This window comes from Misgurnus anguillicaudatus, unplaced genomic scaffold (assembly GCF_027580225.2).
Source record: "Misgurnus anguillicaudatus unplaced genomic scaffold, ASM2758022v2 HiC_scaffold_29, whole genome shotgun sequence".
Classification (NCBI taxonomy): Eukaryota; Metazoa; Chordata; class Actinopteri; order Cypriniformes; family Cobitidae; genus Misgurnus; species Misgurnus anguillicaudatus.
Window position 1 is genome coordinate 4,206,687 of NW_027395279.1, and position 11,301 is coordinate 4,217,987.

At 39.1% G+C, this 11,301-nt stretch overlaps 1 protein-coding gene across 2 annotated transcripts; it reads right to left on the minus strand.

The window, feature by feature from the left end:
- Window positions 1-402: 402 nt before the first annotated feature.
- LOC141362862 (cytochrome P450 2K1-like) lies at window positions 403-11,151 on the minus strand. 2 transcript variants are annotated; one of them, XM_073865120.1, is made up of 9 exons: window positions 10,881-11,151; window positions 4,735-4,897; window positions 4,045-4,194; window positions 3,803-3,963; window positions 2,929-3,108; window positions 1,848-1,989; window positions 1,537-1,730; window positions 1,228-1,369; window positions 403-978 (listed from the first exon to the last, which is right to left on the minus strand). In XM_073865120.1, exons 1-9 carry the CDS (start codon window positions 11,076-11,078, stop codon window positions 767-769), a joined length of 1,542 nt encoding a protein of 513 aa, XP_073721221.1. In that variant the 5' UTR covers window positions 11,079-11,151; the 3' UTR covers window positions 403-766. The 2 variants fall into 2 exon arrangements, with proteins under 2 accessions (XP_073721221.1, XP_073721222.1); XM_073865121.1 differs by having other exon boundaries at window positions 1,546-1,730; window positions 10,881-11,150.
- Between the last annotated feature and the right edge of the window lie 150 nt (window positions 11,152-11,301).

The window sequence follows — 11,301 nt, forward strand, 5'->3', positions numbered from 1 at the left end:
ATGACAGGGTTCTTAATATGACAAAGTAAGTGTTTTGATTAATGACATTAATGTTTATATTTTTAATTAGTGTGTACAACTAGTCAACTAAATGAATATAACATGGCAAAGATGAATGCACATTTATATAGGCTATTGATTCAATAGATTTATAGCATTTTGAATAAAAACTTGTCATGGATTTATTGCATTTTGTGGAAAAAATAATCCGTTTTTATAATAAATCTTTGAAAATCAACTTATGGATTTGAATTTTTTATGTTTTTATAACCTAAAGATGCTGTGTGAAAGTTTGTAACAGAAAATAGTTGTTTTCATCTTGTCACTTTCTTGGTATAGAAAACACGTTTTTACCAAAATTTGTCAAAATGGATTTATTGCGTTTTGGAACCAAACTCTTCATATATTTATACAGCATATACATTTTTACTCCAACTTGAAATACAATTGAATTTGTTTAGGCACAGAATATACATGTGTAATGTAAAAGCTAATGAGATAATATAATAGTCTAAGAGTCTTATAATGTGATATAAGAGTCCAGTGGCAGCTGGTGACTTCTCTTCGGGGTGCGATTTTAAAATATGTGTTCGATCATGCGTCATGTAATCTTATGTGCATCATGCGTCAAGTAAAAATATGATGCACATGTGTCGAAATGGTTAATGAGAAAAAAGACGTGCGCCCTCGAACAAGAAGTCACTGGACGACACAGTAAGTGTTATTACAATTATGAGGTATATATTTAACTGTTTATTCTGCTATTTTATTTATGAATTGAGGTTGTTTTTTCTGCCCTATTGACTGCACACAGTTTGTGTGGTGAGGGGTTCAAGACGATACCCACAACCGGTGTAAGATCCAATTCATCTTCAGAGACTCCAGGTGGAGGAGTGAAGTGAAAACACTGAAGAAGAGAAGTGAAGAACAGAAAGAGCTCCATCCTGGCCAAACCCTCTCCTAAACAAACCCTGCGACCTGAGAGAAAAGAAGGGAATGTGTTTGGTAATGACATACTACAGTACATACAGACTGTACTATTTTTGCATTATGTGCACCATGTTCTGTATTTATGGGTAATATCCCACATTTACCAACCATAGTGCATGTTTCAGTATTAAGCAATGTGCTTAAGCTGCGCTTAAATTTAGAATTTATTTAAATATAGTATACAGTATATATATTTTATGCTAAGCAGCATTCTATTAACCCTGTAAAGTTTATTACCTGCAGAGAAGGGCATGAAGGCGTCACGTTTGATCAGCTGACCGTTCTCATTCAGGAAGTGTTTAGGGTTGAAAGTGTTGGGCGTCTCCCACTCGCTCTCATCTCTCAAAACAGAATACAGCAGTGGCAGAACACACGTCCCCTAGATTTCAGAAAAAAACACAGACAACATTAGTGTGCTAAAGACTGGGGGTTTCGAAGCCTTAATTTTGACCGGAAACAAGAACAACAAAAGGAATTTTAAAGAAAAACTAATGACAGATAAGTTGAGCTGGACAACAGACTGTATAGTGTAAATAATCGCTATACAATACGAGCCTTCTTGATGAGATATCCATTGAAGTTGACATCACAGCTGGTTTTATGTGGCAGACTCAATGGCGCTATACTCGCCAGTCTCTGGATTTCATGGATCACAGCGTCTGTGTAAGGTAAATTCTTCCTGTCCTCTATAACTGGTTCACGTCCATCAAGCACCCTGTCAATTTCCTCATGAACCCGATCTATGACCCAGAAGATCACATAGAAACGTTTCATATCAGTGAGACATTTTATCCAATACAGATGTAATTTCATACATCTTTCCTCACTTTTGTAAATATAAAGAGAACAGTTATTACCTTGTATGTGAGGATATTTGGCCATGAGCAGTAAACCCCAGCGTAGCGTTGTACCGGTGGTGTCAGTACCGGCAGCAAACAGGTTGGACACAGTCATGAGCAGGTTCAGATCATTAAATTGAGAATCATTTTCTCCAGATTCCTGTTGTAAAAAACATGCTTTATTATTATTTAAGATGAGAATTCATTTTAAACATATGGTATGCTGTAATATTTTAGTATATCTTCTCAAGGGACAATACTATATTGGATTTCTTTTAGAGTAGTCAATGTGCTGCTTATATAGCCAGGGGTGGATATACTCCATGCATCATTGGTAAGAATTATAACAAAGGTTTTAAAAGTAATGTGTTGTTAGCAGCAAAACAACAGTCACTGCCCGATTGGTCAATTTAAGTATTTAAAGGACAAGTTCTGTATTTTACACTGTTTTCAGGGGCCTATTTTTCCAAACGCCTCACACCCGTATATTCTTCCATTGAGACCTTGAATAATAGACACTCCAGCCCAGTTGGTGGCGATAATCCGCCTTTGCCAATTGCAAGAATACAAACAAAGTTCCCGGCAGCGGAGTAATACCGTACCTCACACATCTAATAGAAGTCAATGGAGTTGGACAAAAACTACAATAAAGCCCTTTTGGAAAGCATCTTTTGCAGCGATTTTTGTGTGAGCATATCAGTGAACACCCCTGACCACTCGGTGAGTTTCACATCGTTGTAAACGAAAGTTTAATGCATTTTAGGAAGGATTGTTCCAGTGCACCTATACAGCCATTATAGATGTGGTGGGGTGATACAACAAACACCCGAAAATTCTCGGGCCAGAATCATGTGTCCAAATTTCAGTCAAAACCGTTTTATTTCATCATAAACAATCTGAAAACAGGGCTTTGAGAAATACCAAACTTGTCCTATAAGTTATTTTCAGAGGACAGTAAATCTATACTAGTATACAAGCAGCACTACTCTAAAATATATACAAATTTAATTTCTATTTGTATTGTCCCTTGAAAAGATATACAAAAATATTTGCGTACTCACCTTTGTGACATACTGTTTGTAAATTCATGATATTTTACCTCTAAGCTTTGTTTTTGGATGAGGAAGGCATCAATGAATCCTCTGCAGTCGAGAGGGTTTAAAGTCTCCCGTAAGCGATCCACCAGCACCTGCATGTCAGCCAGGTTGCTCTGGATATATTCAATTAGCAGTTTCCAGGTCTTTAACAACGGCCCAAGCACTGGTATTATGTTGTAGATCTGCGGGTCGAGCCACACAATAAAGTACAACATAAACACCAGGAGATCAGGCTGACTTTTCACAATTCTGCATTCTTGTAAAATTTACAGAACAGTTATGTAAATTTGTTGCAGCTTTACAGTAAATACATGTTAGTACAGATAGTAGAAACTAAGGTTGGGAATCTAATTTCAATTCCAATTGTGGGTGAATTCTGCACATTTTGACTGCCGACTCTGCTGATTGTTATTTATTAGTCGACACGTCAATAACCGGCACATGCTACACACACTAATTTGTTTAAAGGTGTAATATGTTTTAGCTGCATCTACTGGTGTAATTGCAAATTGCAACCAACCTCAATTCCTAAACGCAAAGACAAGCTATGGTATCTGCCACAGGACTTAACACGTTCTATAGAGCAGATTGTCCGTTTATGGCAACTATAAAAACATGACGGCAACTTCCATGTAAGTTGAAGTTTTAAGGTAATAAAAACAATACAGTTCAATATGTAAGGTCTTTTTACATCACTGATAACACTGTCAACACCTAAAAGTGACACAATGCACCTTTAATAAAAATAAAAAATAGCAATAATACCTTATAAGAAGTAATCATATAAATACCACAAACATCTTAATTTTCTAAACAATCTCGGCCTGTTTACAAAGGTTAAAAATATCACCTAGAGAGAAACTTCAAAATGGGAACCTGTATGGAAGCAGAGCCGGTCAAGAAGATGATCTGGTTTGCTCTGTTAACCATTTCTTTAAACTTTGGGTCATCATATTCAAACCGATTTCCATAAACAATAGCTGAGATGATGTTGGAAACGGCATAATTTACTGGCTGGGTTGTATCAAAAGGATTTCCTGCAAGAGATACAGAAACGAAGATCAGATTTTGTTAAACATCAGCACTCAAATTCGTATTTATAAACCGTTGATGTATACCTTGGAAGTTCTCAAACACTTCCCGCAGATATCGCGTCTCCTGAATTATTTTCTCTTCGCTCAGTTTCTTTCCCATCCCAAAGTCTCGAAGAGTTGAGACAGCAAATCTTCTCATGGTTTTCCACGTGTCACCATTCGTAAAAAGGATTCCTGCAGGAAAACAGCATCTTTTAGTTTGTGCTTATAACATTTTCATACTGTTTGTTGATATCTAATCTTTCTTCGGTGGCATAAAGGCTCTGGGAAACACATTATTTTTTTTTTTAAATATAAACAAAGAGCGCCTTTGTGATAACTAATCTTATATTTGAAAACTACAATACTAATTTCTCCCTAGAAATGCAATCAAAAGTGAAAATATAACTTTATTTGCACATAATTTGTGCTCCAGCTGCTTGGCTGCCATTTTATTTTTTTTAACTTGACCACCCTCGACCAATCACACCCCCCCCCCACACACACGCATAGAGTTGTGGGACAAGACAATGAAGGTATCTCAGGAGACAGGAAGTAAACCAAACATTGGATTACAATGTGCCTTGATGCCTTCATGCATTGGAATACTGCTTCATTACATTTAAATATACTCAAATTACAAAGTACAGACAAACAAAAAACAAATAAATAGAAATAAATAAAAAAATTGTTTAACTGACAGTCAATAGTAAAACCGTTAATGTGGTGTGTTACCGTGTTCTTTATTGATGTCTTGGACTATGCGTGTGATGTCCCTTTCCCCAAATTCGTCAGCCTGGTTCACCAGTGCTTGTTTAACCGTCTTGTATCCGGCCAAAACCACAATCTTTTTGGGTCCAAGATGAACTTTGAACACTGACCCATATTTCTTGGATAACTGAACCAGTAAACAAGAGCAAGGAAAACAGTTTAAACATTAACAAGCCTGTCCAACATAACATTACAAATTAAAAGCACTGATAAAACAGTTACATTCTATAAACAATGCAAGCTATGTGTTTCATGCAGATTGCATTCAATAGTTTTGTCAAAGTTTTGAAATCAATGTTTTTAATAGTATTCAACATGTGCTCTAGTTTTTTTTTCATTCTGTGTAATAAAGTCCATTCACAGAATGGAACTTTGTTTCCTTTATAGTTTGTTTCCGACACTGCAGCTAGCAACGTGTTAGAGACTATGGATCGGCCTAAAAGACAGAATAAATTGCTTTCTTATGTGGGTGACTATGAAGTTGGCTAGTCGCCTATTGTGGACCCTCCTCTAATCGATACCGTCCCATAGTAGAGCCAGCTCTTACTAAATCCAGTTGCCAATCCAGTATTATTGACATTCATGCTACATCTGCATTTACAAGCAGCCATATTAGGAAAAAAATAAAGCAGCGCCAGTACAATGACCTCGTTCAACAAATGGAGGAGGACAGGTTGGCAAAGCTGGAGTTACAGCAACTACAAACTCAAACTAAAGATGCCCAACGACCTGCTTAGGAAGAGGCTCTTATGGCAAAGTAGGCTTTAACTAACCAACTGGAAAGACGGCGGAAATAAAAAAGGCAGAAATCGAACCGGAGGTGGTGAGTTCTCTGCTTATCATTAAGTCAAATTGATCTAGAACAGGGATGGGCAACTTCGGTCCTGGAGGGCCAGTGTCCTGCAGAGTTTAGCTCCAACCATAATTAAACACAGCTGAAGCAGCCAATTAAGGTCTTACTAGGCATACTAGAAACTTTTAGGCAGGTGTGCTGAGGCAAGTTGGAGCTAAACTCTGCAGGACACTGGCACTCCAGGACTGAAGTTGCCCATTTCTGATCTAGAAACTCAAACATCACCTGACTCAACCTAGCCACAACCTTCGTTCCAACATGCCAGTTCAGTCCAACCAGCTATGTTTGTCCATCCAAAGTTCTTAACATGCCCACTAGTGATTGGACAGATAAGGCAAATGAGTCAAAGGCACTGGATTAGCCTATTTTGAGTGGGGGGGATGCTCATTATGGCCCCTAACTCCTTAACTCAGACTGTACGAACTGCCTAGTCTGGACGTATTTCTCCTGTAAAGCTTGTAAAGCAGGAGTATATGGTTGAGGATGGTGCATGTATGCCTTAACCAGCTGCTGGGCGCTAGGGAATTTTTAGATGGCTTAGTAACAATTGATATTTGTACTGCCACCTGCTTATTGAGACAGCTTTGCAAAATACTGCCTAAGCCATGGCATTCTCCAAACTGGTAGTGATTGAACCTAAACTCTTCCTGAGTGCAGTGCTCGGCCCTCCAGGGTCAGATTTGAATGGCCTGCCCTACAATATCATGCCCAAGAGCACAAAGACACCATGACTGGCTTAGCTTACATAGTGGAGAACTCATTTTATGTAGACAACTGCCTGCACAACGCTCCAGACCAGGGTGATGCCAAAGACATGAAAGACGGACTGCGTCAGTCTCTACTGAAAGGAGGCTTCGAAAAAAGGCAGTGGTCATGTAATATACCTGCAGATCTCAAGCACCTGCCACCAGAGGCCAGATCTGCTAGCAGCGAGTGCTGGTTGTCTGAAACTAGCAATGACATGCAGGAACTTACCCTCAAGCCTTCAATGGAACTGCAATGATGACACTCTTGGATATAAGAACTGATTAGCAGAGACCATACCATGAGAAACCTGTACAAGACTTTGGCAAGCCAGTTTGATCCCCTGGGGTTTATCATCCCATTTACCACACGTGCTAAGACCCTCATTCAAGACCTTTGGAAACGTTACCTCGGTTGGGATGATCCAATTGAACATCTGCATTTGAGTGAGAACTGCCATATATGGGTTTCAGAGCTTTATGAAATCACTAAACTACAACTGCCTTGTTCGTATGTTCCAGCCTATGCAGACACTCCTTCAACTGTCAGGGACTTGCATGTCTTTTGTGATGCTTCAGAGAAACCATGCAGTTCTGTAGCCTATCCTTGGGCCACAGATGAACATCTTGACTCAAGCCTTAGCTATGTTGCCATCGGCACCCTTTTTTCTTTCCTTGCGTTGCTTTATAGCTTGGAGAGGGAAACCATTTGAAATATTGGGCGACAACTGTACTAACTTTGTAGGAAGTGATCGTGAGCTTAGAGACACATTTAACCAAATGGCCCCGGAGCTTCAAGAACAGTTGGCCGAACAACAGATTCAGTTTTGCTATAACCCAACAAGTGCTCCACACTTTTGGTGGAACATGGGACATGGGTGGAACTCATTGCGAGTGGTTCTGAGAGAGCAGTCTGTAACCGACTCTGTCTTGCCAACATTATTAGTGGAGGTGGAAGGAATTCTCAATTCAAAGCCACTTGGCTATGTCTCCTCAGATATTGCAGATCCAGATCCTGTGACCCCATATATACTCCTCATGGGGCGCCATGATGCCTCTCTACTGCAAGTCCTCTTTGACTCCAACCAACTCTAGGAGAGTTGAACTACAGGGTAGACAGAAATGGAAATCAGATGGCAAAGAGCTGGCAGTGGGGCAAGTGGTACTCTTAATTAATCATCAACTTCCACAAGCTCTGTGCCTGTGGGTACTGTGGCGGAGACATATGCAAGAGCTAATGGATGGATTAGAACAGCTAAGGTCCAAGTAAAAAACAAGATGTGCATTCTCCCAGTTGTAAAACTCATTCAGATTCCTCAATTCATAGATGATTAGTCAAAAACTGACTTTCTTAAAGCTCCGCTGTGTACTTCTTTTAGTTAATTCTTAGCAAAAACCCATGTTTTCTTTCAAAAGTATGTGCTCATTCATGTGTAATTACTTCAACCCCACTAATCAAAGTATTCTCGTAAGTGTAGAATCTGCTATTTAAAATACATACCGCCGTAACGCTCTCTGGCTGAATCCATGTTGTGCCTCCATCTTTGAAATACATTCGCCGACGAGGGACATTCCTGAAATTCAAGCTCCGACTTTCGCGCTTTCAGACAACACTAACGCTAGTTGCACGGAGGTTGCATGTGTAGGCGGTATACGTCATCAAGACAGACTTATTTCAGAATATTAACAATTATAAAGCTGACAATTATTCTTAGTTAATTGTAAATTGATGTAATATGCTTATGACTTGCGAATGTAATGCTCAGTTAATTTAAATAAACCAGGCTTGATGACGTATGCAGCCTGCGACCTGCGTAGACTGAATCCTTCGGCCGCACGCCGTGATAAACCTGCGATCTAATGCTTTGATTTGAAAGCCTGTTGAAGACATATTCTCGAGGACATTAAAACAAGTCGCCAAGGAAGCGAAACGGGGATTTTAAACAACAACGCGACAGGAAAAACATCAAGACCAAAGTCAATATTGGAGTTAGTTTTCCAAGATGGGGCTCAATCAATGGACACTGAAGTTACTTTCTATCTTCACCACAGGTAATTCAGCATATTCGTTTACATCTATACAGTCTATGTTGTAAACTTGAAGTTTTATAGTTCCTTGGCTAACTATAGCATGGTTATGCAGTTACTGTAAACACGCATGTGGTTTTGTGTGCTCGAACACCCACACGCCGTCTCTCCGCCCATTTATGTAATCTGAGGTACTGAGATAAATGTTTTTCATCTTTTCTGACCTCTAGCACAAACACACGGTGACAGCGCTATTTTTAGCCTTTCATTGATAAAACGCAGCTGATCTGCGCGTCGTTCGTTTCATTTTACAAGCGTCCTCAGTAATCTGGAAAGAAGCGGTCGAAAATGGACAAAAAGAGACGGATTTAAACACCAAGTGTAAACGTAATGTGTCTCTCTCGTCCACTTGTGATCTGATCGACGAAAACACATCTAAATACCAAGTGTAACAGCCCCTGTGATATTTTTCCTCGCGTGGATGAAAAAGGAGTGTCTAAGCTACGTTTATGGTTGTTTTTTGTATGTGATTTTAAGCGGACATATCATGACAATCAGACTTTTTACATGTTTAACATAAATCTGTGTGCTTTGACGGATCACACGATTGCAAATTGTTCATTTTTTTCATTGCTTTAGCTTTAGCTACTGGAAGCCATGTTAACCTTGACATGACAGGGCCACCGTACTAGTTAAAACGCGTTCCGAATGGTGGGGGCTAGAGCGTAATAATCAGTTGGTTGTCATATAGATTTTTACCGCTAGATGGGAGTAGATCCTACACAGTGGGGCTTTAAGAAAAATTAATTATCCTGACAGATAATTGGGGGCGGCTGTATCATAGGGCCTTTTTACACCTGGTCACTTCATGTGTTTTCTCTGATCGGATAGCTATCTGATTTGTTAAAACTGTTCCATTTACATTTGGCCACATAAATGCGTCTTGGCAAAACGGATATGAATCTGATCTTTTACCCCCGCCCAAAATGCAAATACAATATTTATTACTCCGCCTTAAAAAAACTTAAGATGACGTTTATGCAACAATAGGCAGCACTTACTATATGTTGTCCTGTATGTTGGGCAGGGGACGCGCGTCTCCTTGCTCGGCATGAGCTGAAGCTCGCAGTACAGCGCAGCAGGAGAGTGACAGCGCGGTGATTTAATGTACAGGTAGATGACGGGAAAAACATTCACAAAACTCTCTCTTAAAGTTTTATTTCTTTGTTTAATGTCATTTGTGTTTATCATTAGACTCTATTATTGATTCTAGGAAGCTATTTTACCCGCTGTCGTCGCTCCATAAAGCAACGAGCGCGTCGTCTTTGTTTGTTTGCCTCTTTAACGGCTAACTTCTGAGTGACGTGCTTACGTTTGGGAGGAGTTATGCACTGAAAGATGTGGTTTCATCAACCAGATGTATTTACACTTGTCCAGTTTCATCTGAAATCCGTCCCAGACCACCTCCTGAAGTAGTTTGAGCGATCGGAATTAAATTCGTCTCGAAAACGTTTCAGAGGGCATTTACACCTGGTCTTTTTACGATCAGATCCGATCAGAGAAAACACATGAAGTGACCAGGTGTAAAAAGCCCCATAATGTCCGTTTACGGAATTGAACTTTGTTTCGTTTATAGTTTGTTTAAGACGGACCAATAAGAGGTTGCCACTGATCAAGTGGTGTGACAGACAGCTAAGCTGTCTAATATTGTTCATGTTGTGTGTTCATGTAAAATATGTTAGTAATCATGCAAACTGTTACTTCTTTAGCCTGCTTTTATGAATGAATGATGTTATGCCAGTGTTTAATATAAGTGCGATCGCAGTAATTCCATATGTATATTATTTATTTTTTTATTTTTACAGACCACATTGTACTCCTACAATACTCATACAATGTCCATACTCCTAGCACTGTATATGGCTATCATTGCTTGGCCACTTAAATATAATAAACAGAAGTTTGAGGAAATAACTTCTCCATTGACTGATTCTCTAACAGAAATCTTTGTTCATATTTATCCGCTATGAGAGCAGTGAATTAAAACAGATGTGGGAAGGCTTCCACACATTCTCTCATACCCATGAGACACTACATAAGACAAGTATTGACAACAAAAAAAAGAGTAAAATATAATAATAAAAATTAAATGCTAAGGTAAATAGAATATAGAAATAAAAATTAAATAAGAATACAAAAATACAATGTGTGCCATTTTAGATATTTAACATTAAAGACACATGGAAGTATGTAATATTTACATTGTTGTGCAGACAGCGTAGCAGCGTAGTACAAAATCCATGTTACACAGGTGTTGCTTAATCTATGAACTACACACTAAGCCTTGTATCACACTCACGTTATAAAAACGTGCAAGACTTAAAACATTTTTGGTCTGTTTACACAATTTTGAGACAACCGTGCATTTCATTGGGACTGTAATTGGAAACTAAATCTGGGAAATTAATTCAAAAAAGTCTACTCACATTCCAGAGGCTCACATGAAGTTGTTTAAGGTCCAGAATGTGCAGGTTTCCCACGAGTGGCAGTGGTTTGGGTCCTGGAGATTCTTGGTCATCTTCTGGAGACCTGAAGCAGAAATAAATAACCAAAAGCAGCAGAAGAGCAGCGAGTAAAGCTCCTGTGCTGGAGACATTCAGGAGAAGTGTTTCCACTAAAGCCATAATAAAAGAGATTTACACACAGCTGTAGTGAGGCTTCAGACTGAACAGATAAGAATTCATGCCAGGACATGTGAGGGAGGTGCCAGGAAATATTTGCAACACAAACACAACAGCAGTAGGGTCAGTCGGTCCACAGTGGCCACAAAAGTATTTGGATAAGAAAAAAACATATGCATTATTATTTACAATAATATTTGAAGAGAGAGACACAAGACTCTAACAT